This window comes from Pelophylax lessonae (assembly GCF_965119305.1).
Source record: "Pelophylax lessonae genome assembly, chromosome: 12".
Taxonomy (NCBI): Eukaryota; Metazoa; Chordata; class Amphibia; order Anura; family Ranidae; genus Pelophylax; species Pelophylax lessonae.
In genome coordinates this window covers 165,922,656-165,941,382 of record NC_138779.1, presented here as the reverse complement: position 1 = coordinate 165,941,382, position 18,727 = coordinate 165,922,656, and the positions used below count along the sequence as shown (strand labels likewise).

At 42.8% G+C, this 18,727-nt stretch overlaps 1 protein-coding gene across 1 annotated transcript in view; it reads right to left on the bottom strand.

Moving 5' to 3' along the window:
- MBOAT7 (membrane bound acylglycerophosphatidylinositol O-acyltransferase MBOAT7) overlaps positions 1–18,727 on the bottom strand; it is an 809,637-nt gene that overhangs the window by 287,557 nt on the left and 503,353 nt on the right. Inside the window, exon 5 of the mRNA XM_082273563.1 lies at positions 1,529–1,889. Within this exon, the coding sequence (XP_082129689.1) occupies positions 1,529–1,889 (361 nt within the window). The remainder of the gene's footprint in view (positions 1–1,528; positions 1,890–18,727) is intronic.

Sequence of the window (18,727 nt, the reverse complement as noted above, 5' to 3'; positions counted from 1 at the left end):
GCACAAATAGAGACAAATTGATAAAAGAGTAATTGAAACTTTCGAATCAAGTGGAACGGAACGAAAAGTTGCTTGCACCTTTCTTTTCTCTTTACAGGAAAATACCCATCCTTTCAGAGGAGGAGACGTAGTGGTGATGAAGCTGCTGCCCAAAGGAAAGAAACAAAAAGGATTTCGCCTACGGCCCAGAGACCACCGTGGTAGCAGTTATCAGGACCGCTGTTTTGACCGAACACAGCCCTACTTGGATCCATGCCACTAGAGTGAAGTTGGTGCGGAGAGGACCTGAGCCGGAGGATCCAGAAGCAAGAAAGGAGGTACTAACGGGGGCAGACCGCCCTGACCTTGAACAGGAGAGTCAAGAAAAGGGGGTACTGATGGGGGCAGACTGCCCAGACCCTGTAGAAAATGACTTTTCCAGTTTCACCGGACTCAGACAAACTGTGGCTGCGGATACCTGACTTCATTTTCAGTGTTTTCCCTTGTATGGACTGTTACTAACTGTATCTACCACCCTGAAGACCTATGTATCCTGAGAAGTTTTGGAGATTTTTTTGGATCTGTATTATCATGATTTTATCATGGTTTTGCCATAGGATACTGGTTCTCAAAGCTATGAGTTTCCGACAATTGTGTTACACTGAGTTTCCTTCTATTGTGTTTTACTGTGAAAAGCCTGTCCTGTTTTCTAATTCGTACTATTTTAGAATCTGTCTTTCCTGAGCCGCTTCCTGAATGTAAACATTCTTTGTCTCTTCGTATGTGAACACCTTTCCTGCTTTTTATGTATGATGAAGTAATTGTATAACGTATTTTTAGTGGTCTGGGAAAACTAATTGTCACATCCCCTTTTGTACTGTATATAAGCTGTCGTCATGATGTATATGATCGAATACATACTGAAAGACTAAACCTGTCTAGATGTTGTATTTCCGAGTGCTCGTACATTCTTTGCAGATTGAAGGGAGACTGGCCAGCAGAAGTATACCTACCAGGTATAACCTTTCACAGGCCACCTTCTTCCATTGCTCCGTAGTCCAGTTCTGATGTTCATGTAATCATTGTAGAAGTTTTTGGCTGTGGACATGGGTCACCGTGGGCTTCACAGCCCCATACACAACAAACTGTGATGCCCATTTTTTTCTGCTTTCACATCATGTTGACCTGCTACCTAATATATTCCACCAATTTGCACATGCCATTGTAACAAGATATTCCCTTTACCCGTGTACATGCAAGCACTATGTTCTCCACATACAAAGCTGTAGCAAATAAGACATTCCCAGGACCCTTTAGATGTGCATGACTAACAAGGAAACACATCTAAAGTTTAAAACGGGAAAACACAGAACCCTTGATTTGTTACCCCTTGCCTTCTCAAATGCTTCACAGCAAGCGTGCACTGTACAGGAATTCTGATTTTAGGGATACTGGCTTTGTTGGTAATTAATAAATTAGACAGGAGGAGCAACATACACATTATTACCACAAAGATGCACTTGCACGTTAAATAAAATTGTTAACATACCTTTCTAGGGGAGCATATTCAATTGTTGGCCCTCCTCCAGAACGTGATTTTGCAGTGACAGGGTAGGCACCAAAGGCAGCAGCGATGCAACCGCATTCTGCAAATATCCAGGCCACATAAAAGCGCATTCGAAAAACGAAGAAGATTGGAACCATGTAAAAAAGGCGAAATAGGAAAGCTTGCTCATAAAACTCATCCTTTTTAACATAATTTAGGGGAAAATAATAGGAGACTATAAGAAACAGAACACCAAATACTGGTGCAGGTCTCAGCCGCGCTATCATGGGCTTCCAGCTCGGGATATCTTGAGCATTAAATTGATGTAGCCAGTCATGGTAAGTTTTGTAACGATAGAAGGGTCCTGCAAAAAAAAAAAAAAAGAAAATATATGAAAAGTCATAACTTTTTTCCATGCTAAAGGAATTGACAGTGAGTGTACAAATAAAAGTTTCTTGTAACTGAGAATGTTTGAAAGGATAACTGTAAAGTTGGCCAAAGATGGATTAAAATTTGTGGGGTTCAGCAGTTAGCAGCCAAATTTCAATTCATGTGTGTGTGTCCCTGCTCAAAAGAAGTTGATTGTTAGGTTGACTATTGTTGAACGGGAATGTTGGAATACGTTTCTCGATCATCGGCTGCAGCCAATTTCCACTGTCAGAATACATGTCTTAGGGTGAGATTCCATCATCCACCAGCCCCACTGACTGAACCAGTGGTGTTACAAAAACAGGGGGGGGTGCAGCGCCAAAATTAATGATGATAATAAACAATCATTACATAAATAATGCATGCACAAAAAAGTCCTCTTTGGAAAGGCAAATTAATAATAATAACCAGTCATTATATTGGACAAAGAGTATAACTCTGAAGAAAAGTCCTCTCTGTAGGTGCAACAGAAGGAGATAGGAAAGAAATCCCACGCCCAGGAAGGAATATGAAATCCAGGAGTCACTCCACCAGTGTGCTCAGAAGAGATGAACTGCTTACCAGAACGATCTGACCCTCAGGTATAGAAGTGTGGTTGGCTGAAGTGTGGTTGTATGAAGTGTGGTTGGTGGCCGGCGGTCTGTCCGAATGCCCTCACCCGCCGGTATTATCATACTGGCAGGTTGCAGTGTGAGTGCTTAATGTGGGTGCCAGACTTATTTGACTCCTAGACCCTGCCCTCTGGCCCAATTCCCCCGATAAGACTGGCACTATACTAAAAGGGCTGAACATAAAGAAAAATCGATCTATGGTCAGCTTTATTCTAGAAATGTCATGGTTACAGAGATCAGATGGTGTTAGAGGGTGAGGAGGACATTAAATTGGTATCCTAGGTTAGTGCTAGAATAGTTTGGTAAGTACTGGGATTGTTAGGTAAGTTAGGTGATAGTGTCTGGTTTTTGATGGGCAAATTTAGTTGCCACACTGTACACAGTGTGGCTGCATTTATCTGATAGGCAAAAGCATCTTCTGCTCCCTGTATCCAGTGAACCCATAATCTGCTAGTTCGGTCTACTCAGTGTGTTCAGCTGCTGCCAGTCTGGCCTATAGATTTCTCTGTATCCAGGAGACTTGAAAAGTTTCTGGATAATAGGTGTAAAGCTATGCAGATGGCAACATGAATATTGATACAGCCCAGGCCGATCCCAGAGAAGCAGGCTCTGAAGGGGGTTGGGAGACTGTATGTATTCAATGAGCTCACTCAGCTCTTGTCCCAGATTGGAGGAATCCAGCCTGAGAGGGACAAGCTGCCATGAGGAGGCCTTAGGTGGGCGACCTGATGGAGGAAAGCAGAGACCCGGCTACTTTGAAGAAGCTAACTGAGGGAAGTTGTCTGCCACAGATCTGGGCATTGCTTGGAAGATTGGAAGGAGGCATACATCTGTCCTTGTGAGTACAGACATTACTGTATCTTGGGGACCTTGTGCTCTAGCTACCCTCTGGTGCCTATTATAGTCAGTTGAAAGGGGACACCGGCTGGTGTTCTGAAGATCTCTGTCCAGATATTGTTCACTAAGAGAAGGGACTTTTCTCTTCTAATTCTACTACTACTTAAAGGATTAGTTTTCCTTTGAGAACAAGTTACATGTCCCATCCGATTTTTGTTCCCAATGCTGCAGCCAAAACCTGCTACCTCCCCTCCCTGTGGCAGCAGTATGGGGAGAAGTTGGCCACGTCATTCATACACACAGCTGTGTGTGTCCTAATCAACTACAAGCCCCAATGAACTACCACAGCACTGTGGAGGCAGATCCCTGGAGAACGTACATGTGCATGAAACACGTCGGGAGGGGCCTGCACACTGATGCCATCGCTGCCGTGTCCTTATGTTGGGAGTGACGGTCGTCTTTTGTAAAAGACTAAAGAGGAAACCCCCAAGGAGGTCACAAAAAGGGACACTCATGGTATTAAACAGCTTTACTGAAAACCACGCTGTTATAATTAATATTAATTTAGCCATGCTTAATTCAATTATCCAGAGGCCCCCTTTATGAGCTATAACTATTTTAAAAGCTTTAGGTTTTTCTATAGGATGCTGATTCTCAAAGCTATGAGCTTCCTTCAATTCTTTTCCATTGTAAGTTTCCTTTGATTGTGTTTTACTGCGAGAAGCCTGTTCTGTTTCCTAGTTTGTATTATTTCAGAATCGGTCTTTCCTGGGCAGCTTCCTGAATGTAAACATTCTTTGTCTCTTCGTATGTGAACACCTTTCCTGCTTTCTATGCATGATGAAGTAATTGTATAACGTATTTTTAGTGGTCTGGGAAAACGAATTGTTACATCCCCTTTTGTGTACTGTATATAAGCTGTCATCATGATGTATATGGTTAAATACACACTGAAAGACTAACCTGTCTAGATGTTGTATTTCCGAGCGCTCGTATATTCTTTGCAGATTGAAGGGAGACTGGAGAAGTATACCTACCACAGGAGAATAGGTCTGTTTGAGCTGAGGTAGCTCACAGACAGATTATTAGCTGTTTGAGCTGAGGTAGCTCACAGACAGATTAGTAGCCTAGGCAAATCTAAATAGTGGTAGGAATACTCCCTTCAACCTGCTAAGAGTGCTATGCATGTTTTTTGCTTATTGTGCTTTTTATTATATTGCTTATTGTGCTGTTGTTAGAATGAAATGTCAGTTGGTAAGTTAAATGAACTGTTTTGTCACTTTTGTGTAGAGATTTAAGTTCATTTACTTTTATGTCTAATAAGAGGAAATTATTTGTCATGATTACTGGTTTGACATATATGGAAACTGTGTATATATAATTATATATGACTTGTAAAAATTGCGCCTGCGGACTGTTAATATAACACACTGTTCCTGATAGCGACAGTCACATTATTACTGTAAAAATTTACTGACCGACCGTATCAGACAAATCAAGATAAATTTTTATTATGTGTATTGTTTGTTTGTCTATAATGGTAGGAAAACCTTCTTGATAGCCACAATACCTGGGAGTATCAGTCAAGACTCTGAAAGGGTTTTTTTTTTTTGGGTTGTTCCAAGAAGGGAAATTCAGAGTCAAAAAAGTTTAAGGTTTAATATACATACACCAAGTGGCTTTTCAGGAGGTTTTTTTTAACCATAAGAGGGTCTAAGGATACAGATACATTTAAGTGAATGTGTAAATCTTAGAGACATATTTCGTTTATGGTTTTGTGAATTTATACTAAAGGTTTAGGTCTGATGCTGGCCATACATGATACAATTTTCTTACAATTTTCTTGAAATTTACCTTCAGCTATGTAGTACAAACGCCTACCTAATTGGATACAAATGAATATGTTTAATTTTGACCTCTTATTATGTGGTTTGTGGTGGATCTAACAGAAAATTGTACGATAAAGAGTTGTCCGGACATGTGTGGCCAGCCTTAGAGATATTAGGATACAAGTACATTTTTTAGTAAATGTTTCGTTGTAATATAAAGTACATGGAAAATGCGGGGAGAATTGGTTTATTTATGCCCCGTATTAGTACAATAGAATAGGAAAAAAGCTGCGTAGAGCTATTAGAAGTGAAAGTGAAAGTCTTTAAACACACAGATATAGACCACAGCGATTGCCTATAGACAGAAGACAGGTGAGACTGTTTGGGAGTTTTGGGCTGAAGTTAAGTGTCACTGCTGAATAGCACTGTCTTAGAATTCAAACATTTGTCGTTAATTTAAAGTCACAGTACATGTTAATTGTAAAACAGCAAGTTTCTGATTGGGCTACAAAAACTTTGGAAGGTTTTCAAAAAGCCATAACAGAAAGCGATATGGCTGGCTTTTTGATCTGTCTAAACAAAAACAGCCTGTCAGCGCGCATTTCCAAGGGCCTTATCAGAAGAAGCAAATCAAAGAGTAGGACATTTTCAACATAGGCCCCCCTACAATAATAATATTACCTTACAAATACCCAATACCCCTGACCACACCTGTACCCCACAGTTTCATTCTCCAAGGCAGGTGTAGTTTTCTTCGTAATGTCAGACAAGCACAAATTTTTGCTTCTCTAAAGACCTTATCATATGCGCTTTAAGCTACTACATTTCCTTATGCGAGGGGAAAAGAGGGGGGTCACTTCTGCAAATGCAGCTAGCATTTCCTAATTTAGAACAGTTGTAGGACAAACAGTCCCAGTATTCCCACACATATGCAATTATGTTTTTTAAAGTTTTTTGGAGTTTTCCATTTATACATTGTGTATAAAGCATAGAAACCTCTGGGAAGAGTAATAATAGTGAATAAAAACACAATTTTATTAGGCAAAACATTAATTGCCGTTGTTGGCAGGATATTTTGAGATAATTTTTTATAGAATTATAGATAATGAAAAATTATATTTTGCAAATGGTCCCCTATGTGAAGGGGAGCCTTCCTGCAAAATTTTGAAAATTGGCTATTTGCCAAGAAAGCGTTCAAATGTCAATTAGTGTGACCATTGGACCCTGTTGGCACAGAGCCAAAAGTTTCAAATCAGATTAACTTTTATCTGATTATAGTTCTTGAATGATATTTTAGGGGTATCCTCTATTGAAAGAGGGGAACCTCTGGTCAGATTTTTGTTAGAGTAGCACGAAGCAAAAAAGTTTTTTTTGGAAAATTGTCACTAAGCCAAAAAAATGTTTTAGTTCTTTATCTGATCATAGCATGCAAGTGGTATCTGATATGCTATCTCTACTGACAGCCATACCATCCAATGCTACCCACTTTACAGTGATTGGTTTAAGTAATGTGTTTTTTTTTTAGTGTCCTATTGGATGAGGAGACACAGCCATCTTTGTTTCTTGTTTTTCAGTCCAGGTAACTGACCTGGTGTAGAAATGCCTTAGGGCTAAATAGACAATTCGGTTGTCTGTTCTATAGTTCTCCAGACCACGCAAGAGGGGATGGATACCTGCTCATGGGTCAGTCCCGCTACAATATGTATAGGACATATGTAGTCACTCTCTGGAGGCCAGTCAGAGTGAGTGAGTTTATTGAAGAATTGTACATGTATGTGGAAACAAAAAGTGTCACAGGAATTATGACAGTGGTGTCAGGATAGTGTTGTTTACCCTGGTTTTGTTCTCACAGAGGGCGATAGTAGAGTCAGTCATATAAGAAGTGGGTCTTGCCCGCCCACAGGATCATTGCTTGTTATGGATCCAGACTGCTCCTATCTATAATAACATTTTGAGACAAACCACAGGTCCAGAAAGGTCACAAGAAAAAATGTTAAATGCGTTTATATATCTGAAAAATGCTATGGTTGTAGCGCCTGCACTGGGCCTCCCAAATCATGGAAAAATGTTTTGTGTTTATGCAAGGGACAATTGTAAGACCATGACAGGTGTACTTGCCCAGGAGTGGTGGTAGACTTTGCCCTATAGTTTTTGTCCAAAGATGGTCGCAATCCAGGCCTAAAGGCATGCCTGAAGTGACTCTGAACATAGCACATAGCATCTTGTGAGATGGTAATAGGAATGGCTACATCATTTGCCCTAGGTAGGCCCCAGTTTTAAATGGGCTACTGGTATTAAAGGGTGTGTTACACCACAACATGATATATATAGGCAGCCATAGAAGAAGCAGAAGATGTTTTTGTAGATAATTCCCTGCTCCAGACCAAAAGATCACACATTATCAAAGCTACAAACGCATGCTACAGAACAGGTATTAAGGACTAGGGTGATGTTTTAGAAAAAGTTGGGAATAGCCTTTTTCTAAAAGAGGGGAGCTCGTGTGTATCCCCGCAGCTAGCGCCCCACTGTTTATTGCCTAGTATTATGGAATAGGACACAGGGGGTGGGAAAGAACATATGAAGTATTACTGACAGTTTAGTGCAAGCATATGTTGCAGATGCATCACCTGTATTAGGAACAAACAATCCAAACAAACAGGCCAAACATGAGCATCTCCAATACCCATCAAACCTATTCACACATCTACAAATAGATTTCACATATAGGCCCAAAGTAGGGAAGAAATAAGAGTTCTTTTTAGTCAATAGTGGACGTGTTCAGCAGATGAGTGGAAGCATTTAGGACCACAAAAAGGGAGATGCCCACACGGTCGCGTGCATTCTCAATCAGGAGTTTATTCCTGGATGGGGGTGCCTGCTTTGAATTAGTTCAAATAATGCTCCAGCTTTCATATCAAAAATATGCCAGGAACTAGTTAAAATCTTGAAGATAGATTATTATCCGCAGAGTTCAGGTATAATGGAAAGAATGAATAGCACAAATAAACACTAATTAAGAAAAGAGTAATTGAAACTTCGAATCAAGTGGTACGGAACAAAAAGTTGCTCGCACCTTTCTTTTCTGACCTTGAACAGGAGAGTCAAGAAAAGGGGGTACTGATGGGGGCAGACTGCCCAGACCCTGTAGAAAATGACTTTTCCAGTTTCACCGGACTCAGACAAACTGTGGTTGCTGATACCTGACTTCATTTTCAGTGTTTTCCCTTGTATGGACTGTTACTAACTGTATCTACCACCCTAAGGCTCCATGTACACGGGACGTTAGAAAAAACGTCCTGCAAAGCTATTTCTGACGCCGGGAAAAAGCAGCTGTTAAACGTGCTTTCAGTAGCTTTTTCCATTTGCGTTATTGCACGTTTGGCCACGTTGCTTTTAGCAGCGTTTTTCTGCCTCCATTCAAAATCAATGGTTCCCTATGGGAGCCTATTGATTTGAATGGAAGTCGCACCGCAATTCGGATCTGACTTGCGGCGCGACCTGCACTGTGAGAATCTTGAGGGGGAACTCCACGCCAAAAATGGGAAAAAAACTGCGTGGGGGTCCCCCCCAGGTTCCAAACCAGGCCCTTCGGGTCTGGTATGGAATTTGAGGGTAGCCCCACGCCGAAAAAACGGCGTGGGCCCCCCCCAAAATCCATACCAGACCCTTATCCGAGCATGCAGCCCGGCAGGCCAGGAAAGGGGAGGGGACGAGCGAGCGACCCCAACCCCCCTGGACCACACCAGGCCACATGCCCTCAACATGGGGGGGTGTTGGTGCTTTGGGGCAGGGGGAGCTCTGCACCCCCCACCTCAAAGCACCTTGTCCCCATGTTGAGGAGGACAAGGGCCTCATCCCCACAACCCTGGCCGGTGGTTGTGGGGGTCTGCGGGCGGGGGGCTCATCAGAATCTGGAAGCCTCCTTTAACAAGGGGGCCCCCCAGATACCGGACCCCCTCCCTATGTGAATGGGTATGGGGTACACTGTACCCCTACTCATTCACCACATAAAAGGCAGTGTATGGAAATAACGACAGGAGACGTTTTGGAAAGTTTATTAAAAATCTTCATCCTGCTCTTCTTGTCTTCTCCTCTCCGGGGTCTTCTGCTCTTTTGCTGTCCGCTCTTCTTGTGTTCTCCTCTCCGGGGTCTTCTGCTCTTTTGCTGTCCGCTCTTCTTGTGTTCTCCTCTCCGGGGTCTTCTGCTCTTTTGCTGTCCGCTCCTCTCTTCTTTTCTTCTCCTCTCCAGTCTTCTGCTCTTTTGCTGTCGGCTCTTGTTCTTCCTCCGGTCCTCCTCCTCCGACGTCTCCGGTGATTATGCCGGTCTCCGGTCTCTGCAGCTTATTATATAGCCATTAGGGGCGTGGTCCCCGATGACGTCATCGGGAGGCCCCACCCCCTCGTGTCACAGATGACGTCATCTGTGACATGAGGGGGCGGGGCCTCCCGGTGACGTCATTGGGGACCACGCCCCTAATGGCTATATAATAAGCTGCAGAGACCGGCATAATCACCGGAGACGTCGTCGGAGGACCGGAGGAAGAACAAGAGCCAAAAGCAAAAGAGCAGAAGACCGGAGAGGAGAAGAAAAGAAGAGAGGAGCGGACAGCAAAAGAGAAGAAGACCCCAGAGAGGAGAACACAAGAAGGGCGGACAGCAAAAGAGCAGAAGACCCCGGAGAGAATACAAGAAGAGCCGGATGAAGATTTTTAATAAACTTTCCTAAACGTCTCCTGTCGTTATTTACACACACTGCCTTTTATGTGGTGAATGAGTAGGGGTACAGTGTACCCCATACCCATTCACATAGGGAGGGGGTCCAGGATCTGGGGGGGCCCCTTGTAAAGGGGGCTTCCAGATTCCGATGAGCCCCCTGCCCGCAGACCCCCACAACCACCGGCCAGGGTTGTGGGGATGAGGCCCTTGTCCTCAACATGGGGGCAAGGTGCTTTGAGGTGGGGGGTGCAGAGCTCTCCCTGCCCCAAAGCACCAACACCCCCCCATGTTGAGGGCATGTGGCCTGGTGTGGTCCAGGGGGGGTGGGGCCGCTCGCTCGTCCCCTCCCCTTTCCTGGCCTGCCGGGCTGCATGCTCGGATAAGAGTCTGGTATGGATTTTGGGGGGGACCCCACGCCGTTTTTTCAGTGTGGGGCTACCCTCAAATTCCATACCGGACCCGAAGGGCCTGGTTTGGAACCTGGGGGGGACCCCCACGCAGTTTTTTTCCCATTTTTGGTGTGGAGTTCCCCCTCCAGATTCTCACAGTGCAGGTCGCGCCGCAAGTCGGATCCAACTTGCCGTGCGATTTCCATTCAAATCAATAGGCTTCCATAGGGAACCATTGATTTTGAATGGAAGAAAAAAAACTTATAACGTGGCTGAACGTAGGTTCATCACGTTCAGTCACATTTAGTCACGTTCGGCCGCGTTTCTGCGTTTGAAATGCCGGGAAACACACGTTCGAATGCAAATAATTGCATTCTAAAAAAAGTCCCTGAACGCAACTGCCTGCAAATGACTGTAAACGACCATGTGTACATGGACAGATAAGATAACATATATATTTTTTTTTTTTGTTTCTTTTATAAAAGTTTTGCAAATAAGTAATTTTTCTTCATACCTTTTGGGCAAAATATATACTGCTACATAACTTTGGTAAAAATAACCAAAATTGGTGTATATTATTTAGTCTGTGTGAAAGATGTAGATACTACAAGCTATGGTACCAATCATTGAAAATTGATCACACCTGATGTAATGACTGCCAATCTCATTTCTTTAGGCTCTGAAATTTCAGGACAGTACAAATACACCTCGAATTACCCCTTTTTGGAAAGTACACAGTCCAAGGTATTTAGTAAGAGGCATGGGGAGTTTTTTTAAGTTGTATTTTTTCCCCACAATTCTTTGGAAATGGAAAAAAAATTATATATACAGAATATTTTTTTTTTACCCAAAACTGTCATATTAACACATAACACATTCTCACACATAGCAAAGGCATACTTGCAATTAAACGCCAAAAAACATTTTGCTACTTTTCCAGAGCATGGTGATACCATGTGTGAGACTTTTTCACAGCCTGGCCACATACAGAGGCTCATTATCCAAGTAGCACATCCAAGCGTTTTAGGGACATAAACAGAGATGTATAGTAACTAAGTAGAACTACTTCACTACTGTACTTAAGTACCGAAAGGCGGTATCTGTACTTTCCTAGAGTAGAATTTTTTTCTCCTACTTCCACTTTTACTTCACTACATTTTTTCAATGATTTCAATACTTCTACTCCAATATTTTTTTTTTGTTGCATTGTTACAATTCTAAAAATTACCACTGCCAGAACAGTAGATGGCAGGTTTTATGAAGCTCAAAACATGTGTATTATCACCGCATACGAAAATAAATGCTACTGTATGTATAAATAAAAGCTGCATTTGAAATAATAAAAAACAATATGATGTTCAAACTTTTGACTTCTTTCTTTAATAACTACATAACACAGTACTTGTACTTTTACTTTCAGTACTTGAGTAGCAATTTTTTTTTTCAAAACTACTGGTACTTTTACTTTCAGTACTTGAGTAGCAACATTTTTAAAAAAAACTACTTGCAATACTTAAGTACAATAAAGTTTGAATACTTTAGTACTTCTACTCAAGTCACTTTTTGATCGAGCACTTCCACTTCTACTCAAGTCACTTTTTGATCGAGCACTTTTTACTCAAGTATGGGTTTTGAGTACTTTATACAACTCTGGACATAAATGACACCTCTATTTTTCTGACTACCTATCCCATTTTTGAAGGCCCTGGAGCACCAGGTCAATAGAAACGCAGACAAAATGATCCCATTTTGGAAAACAATAGGGCTGAAACAACTAATCGACTACATCGATAATTACAATCGTTCTCAATGATTGTCATTATCGATTAGTTGGTCTGCGTACAGGACTTTTCTCTATGCCTGTCAGTGCCCTCCCCTCTGTACAAGCTGCTGTGTGATACTCACTGTGTTTCACAGCGTCGTTCTGCACCCAAGTGACCGCCCCCTCCTTCTTCCTTTCCTCTCCGCCTTCTCGTTGACGTCAGTGAGGAATTCTCAGCCGTGCAGTCAATCAGATCGAGGGAGGAGAGAGGGAAGAGCGAGGAGAGAAGCAGCTGATCACGTAAGCCTAAGAAATATATGCTTATTCGGATAGTTAATTCTTATAAGGTGCAATATTATAATAGAAAAATAAGTGAATAAAAACTTCAGCCAGAGATATGCAAAGGATGTGAAAAATTATAATAGTGCAATTCCACTAATAAAATGGGACTTCACTCCATAATAGGGAGCATAGAAAGATCCACTATATGTGCTATAAGGACATTTTTATTCACTTATTTTTCTATTATAATATTGCACCTTATAAAGGAATGTTATTAATAGAAAAAAAAGTGACTAAAAATGTCCTTCTAGCACATAGTGGGTCTTTCTATGCTCCCTATTATTATGGAGTGAAGCCTCATTTTATTAGTGAAATTGTACTATTATAATTTTTCACATCCTTTGCATATCTCTGGCTGATGTTTTCATTCACTTTTCTACTATAATAGGGCACCTTATAAGGAATATTAACTATTTTATCCGGATAAGCACATATTTCTTAGGCTTTTGGCTCTGCATTGATTCTTTGTTTAATTTTGGTTTGTGGTTAGTGAAAGGCACTTTTTGTAAGCTGCCATTAGGATTTATTGTTCTATTATACAGTATATGGCAGCATAATTAGAAAAAAAAAAAAAGCAGTTAAGGCCCCTTTCACACTTGCGGACCGTTCAGATCCATCTGCCAGTTTTTCAGGCGGATCTGAACGGATGCCCCATGCATATCTATTGGGCATCGGATGTCAGCGGAGACATGTCCGCTGACATCCGATCCGATCCTGTCCATCAAATCCGGACGGATGGACACCCTATTTTCCATCTGTCTGGCAGATCGGATGGGATCGGGTGAGAACAGACAGGCGGTCCGTTCTCATCCGATTCCCCCATAGAGAACAGCGGGGACCTGACAGCTCCGTCTCTGCACACAGCGCAGAGACAGGGCTGCCATCCGCCTGCTCAGCTGGGGATCGATCCCCCACTGAGAAAAACGGAGTCCGCTGACGGAGCGGCAAGTGTGAAAGGGGCCTAAGGGATCAATGTACTGGGAGCATTATGTGCCCTGCAAATGTTACTTTTTAATGATTTTATTCCCAAACTTGCTCAAGGATCATTCCAAAGCCTATGCACATGGGGATTAGGGTGGCTGTACAGGTTGATAGCTAAAACGTGTTTGCAAGAGTCAGCAAAGAAAAAAAATAAAATTTCAGCATTTGGAATAACAGAAGTGAAATATAGTGCCCCATCATTGGTGTTCCAGGGAGGAATGGTGCTCCATCATTGGTGTTCTCGGAAGGAATGGTGCCCCATCATTGGTGTTCCCGGGAGGAATAGTGCCCCATCATTGGTGTTCCCAGGAGAAATAGTGCCCCGTCATTGGTGTTGTCGGGTGGAACAGTGCCCCGTCATTGGTGTTGTCGGGGGGAACAGTGCCCAGTCATTGGTGTTGCCGGGGGAAACAGTGCCCCATCATTGGTGTTGCCGGGGGAAACAGTGCCCCATCATTGGTGTTGCCGGGGGAAACAGTGCCCCATCATTGGTGTTGCCGGGGGGAACAGTGCCCCATCATTGGTGTTGTCGGGAGGAATAGTGCCCCATCATTGGTGTTGCCGGGAGGAATAGTGCCCCATTCATTGGTGTTGCCGGGAGGAAAAAAAAACGGCATATTGAGTTTTTTTAATGATTTTATCCGATTAATCGAAACAAATCGGCCAACTAATCGATTATGAAAATAATCGTTAGTTGCAGCACTAGAAAACAAACACCCAAACATATATTCTATGATGCAATATGAGTCTTTTGAACATGTAATTTTTTTCCACAAATTTTTGGAATATGTGGAAAGAAAATTAAAACGTTTTTTTTTTTCTTTACATAAAGTAGTCAATTCATAAGATATTTCTAACACATAGCATGTACAGAGCAAAAACGACACCCCAAAATACATTCTGCTACTCCTTCTGAGTATGGTGATGTCACATGGGTGAGACTTTTACACAGCCTGGCCACATAGAGAGGCTCAACATCCAAGTAGCACCTTCAGGGGTTCTGGGAGCATAAATTACTCATATTTCCTGACTACCTATGACATTTTTGAAGGCCCTAGAGCACCGGGACAATGGAAACGCCCACAAAATGACCCCATTTTGGAAAGCAAACACCTAATGTATATTCTATGAGGCATTATGAGACTTCTGAACATGTCATTTGTTTTCCCAAAAGTTTTTGGAAAATGTGGAAAAAAAAAATGAAACATGGGATTTTTGTACTTACCGTAAAATCCAGAGTTCATTGACGGACACAGCTCTCCATTATTCAGAACCACAGGGTTATATTACCCCCTACAGGAGTAGGACACTAGGCAGAATAAAAAAAGACTTGGCTACGCCTATGGGTAGTCCTAGCTTGTATACATCCCCCACTCTGCTATAGGCCTTCAGCTTAGTAACAAGCAGTGTCAGAAGTAATAAGATTCCATAGAGGGGTGGGTGCTGTGTCCGTCAATGTACTCAGAAGTTTTTTTTACGGTAAGTATAAAAATCCAATTTTCTCTTTCGTTCATTGACACAGCTCTTCATTATTCAGAACCACAGGGACTTCCCCAAGCAGTGGCAAACATGAGGGGTGGGACAACAAAAAATCCCAAGGCTAAACACAATAGCCAACCAAGCAAACAGGAGCTTAACAAAAACAACTGGAGCCCAACCTGAACAATACACCCCAAAGAGGAAACAGACCCCCTAAACAGCAGCCTGCAAAACTTTGCAGCCAAAGGAAGCATCCGCAGATGGCAACACATCCACTTTGTAGAACTTAGTGAAAGTGTGCACTGATGACCAAGTGGCCGCCTTGCAAACCTGTGCCACTGATGCCTGAGGACGGAAGGCCCAAGAAGCACTAAGCCCCCTGAGTAGAGTGCGCCATTACAGGGAAAGGAGGAATCTTGAAAGAATGGGCCTGAGTCACTATCTGTCTGATCCATCTGGAAATTGTCACAGAAAATGGGGACAGCCCTTTTCTTTGCCTGTCCGTGATCACAAACAGTAAGTCTGACCTCTGAAAAGACTCAGTGGCTGCAAAATACACCCAAATCGCCCAAACCAAATCCAAGGCATGCAAAGCAAATTCCTTAGGATGTTTAGGCAACACAATGTCTTTATTTAGGAAGAAATGGCGGACATGGGAGAAGAACCACCTCATCTTTGTGGACCACCAAGTAGGGGGTACAAGATAACGCCACCAGCACCGACACCCTGCGAGCAGAGGTGATAGACACCAAAAAGGCCACCGTCTGGGACAGCGTAAGCAGGGGAATCTAACAAATATTTTCTTTTTTTTTTTTAATAATTTTTATTAACATTTTGCAAATTTACAGGAGAAAAGAAACAATGCAAGAAAACCATCACTTGCATATAACACAGAGTTTTATTCAATGAGAACATTGTAACTGGATACATAAAAATAAAGGGGGGGGGGATAAGTAGGGAAGAGGGAGGGAGGAGTGAGGGGACAAAAAAAGGGGGGGGGGAGAGCTCACAAAGTTCAATGTTAAATGATGGCATCAAAACGGGTTTCTTCTGTACAAAAATGAACAGTTGAAAGAATCCAGTCTGATTAGGGAGAGCAGAGTCAATATACGCACACCAGCGTTTATAAAAGCGTTTCTAAGATGGGGGTCGGTTGAAATCCATGTATATCTTTTCTCTATGTATCAACTGGGTGAGATCCTGTTTGACTTAGGGAATAGAAGGGCAAGGAGAAGAGATCCAGTTTCGCAGAATAACTCTCCGAGCAGTGAGGAGACATAAGAGAATCCAATCCTTATGGTTACATGGTTTGTGAGGTTGAAAAAAGACATCAGTCCATCCAGTTCAACCCATGATGTGTGTGTGTGTTTGCTGCTAACCGTACATTGTATAATCTGTATGTTGTGTTCTTTAAGGTGCCCATCTAATAGTCTTTTAAAACTATCGACGCTCCCCGCTGACACCACTGCCTGTGGAAGAGAATTCCACATCCTTACTGCTTGGAGTGGAGGAGACCAGGTCAGGATCTGTTTGTCCCAATATCCGAAAATTAATAGTAGGGGGTCCTTTGGAAGGCGCAGCAGCATAACGCTATGAATAAAATAAATTACTTTTACTTTACTTTTGAGAGAGGGAACGTCTCAATTGTTTGCAATATGGGCACGATGCCGAGTCTGGGTTGCGTTTGACCATTAGGAAAGGGATATAAGCTTGGTGAATGATTTTCATTTGTGTTTCTCTCCATTGTTTGCAATGGATGAGCTGGATAGTTTTGTTGTAGCCATGTAGTAACTTATCCATGAGATTCGGGTCCGGAAAGTCGTTATACCAGTTATTAGCCGAAGAAGAGGAGAGTGAGGGACTGGTAGCTTTTGCCAACTGTTTATATGTGTCAGATATTTTGTTTTTAGCCTCCCTGGAGAAGCCGGTCCAGAAAGGAGGGCTTGAAGCCTTTGCAACCATTCAAGCAGGAGGAACGTATATAATTTGTGCATTGCCAGAAGTAGAAAATGTGGGACAACGGCAGCGAATATCTTTGTGTGACAGTTGAGAAGGGGAGAGGTGCCCCAGTGTCTTCCCAACACGGAGATGAAAACAAGTCCTTTTTCACGCCATTCGTTGAATATATTACAATCCATGCTAGGAATGAATCCAGGGTTGCCCTGGATAGGGGTTTCTTTAGAAATGAAAGGGGATAAACAGAGACACTTGCGAAATTCCCTCCAAGCGATGACTGTGTCTCTAAGAATCAAATTTTGCCTCAGATCACTAGGAATCGTGGTCAATTTGCAGTGGAGAATAGTGGATAGTGAGTAAGGATGTGCCATGACCGATTCCAGGTAGAAGTTAGAGTAGCGCGAGGATTCGGAAATCCAGTCCAGTCCTATCCTGAGCAGTGCAAATTGTACAATCTAATATTGGGGAGAAGGATGCCCCCTTCATTTCAGGGAAGGTATATTTTCCTCAAGGCTATGTGTGGTCGTTTCCTTTGCCATATAAATTTTGTGAGGGTTTTGTTTAGCATTTGGATGTCTACGTGTTTGAGCAATAAGGGGATAGTTTGCATTGGATAGAGCAGACGGGCAAAGCTGACCATTTTAAAGAGATGACACTGTCCCAAGAATGAAAGGGGGAGATCCATCCAGTTTTCTAGTTCTGTAACAATCTTATGGAGCAGAGGGGAGTTATCCTATTTTGATTTCCAGATATGTGATAGAGAACTTAGTCAAGGCAAAGGAGGATCAGGTTGGGATAGATGGGCTGCCAAAGGGAAAGTATTTAGCTCCTATTGAAATTAATGCAGAGACCAGAGTAGGTTCAGAAGTCGTTAAAGGTCTGTTTTATGATGGGCATGTCCGCCGTCGGGTTGGCAGTAAAAACGAGGATAACGTCGGCGAAGAGAGCGGTACAGAGATCATGTATTGATTCCATGAAGGGGGGTGTGATCGAGGAGGAATCTGGACAGGGGTTCCAGGGCCAGATTGAACAGTAGGGGGGACAGCCCTGCCTGGTGCCCTTATATAGACGGAATTTGTCAGAGAGGATACCTGCCACCATCAATCTGTCTGTGGGTTTAGAGTATATGGAATGGATCAAAGACATGAAAGGACGGGAGAAACCTAATTTGGATAGAACCATGGAGAGCCAGTGAAAATTGACATTATCAAAGGCTTTCTCCGCGTCTAGGGTGATAATGGCTAAGTCCTGATTTGCGTGTCGTTTAGCATAGTCAAAGACTAGGATAACTTACATATGTTAAGAGTTGCCATTTTGCCCTTTACGAAACCCGACTGGGCTGGGTGGACAAAGGAAGGGAGAATGTCTGCAAGTCTAGTGGCCACAATTTGAGAGGATTTTAATGTCTGAGTTGAGAAGTGATATGGGCCTGTATGATCCAGGCTCCAGGGGGTCTTTGTTCTTTTTACTCAAGAGCTTAATGATGGCTTTATTTCCTGATGGTAAGTAAGGACCTCCCGACCGAATAAAATTGTAAACTGCCAGGAGGGTGCTTTCCAACGGTTCGCGGAGGGTCTTATAGAACTCCCCCGTGAAACCGGGTGCTTTGTTGGGGGCTAGGTGGAATATTGTGGTGGAGAGTTCGGTGACAGAGATAGGTGTGTTGAGCAAATCTCTCTGGGCTGGGGTGATTTTGGGAAGGGTTAATTTGTCTAGAAAGTTCAGGGCGGCAGTTGCGTCTATTGAGCCAGGTGCATACAAGGAGGAGTAATACTGATGCCTTATTTTAGCAACATCCACAGGGGTTCTTCCGATGACACCTGTGGAGTCTCTCAGTGCGGTGATGTGAGTGGGGGCATATGGGCCCCTAAA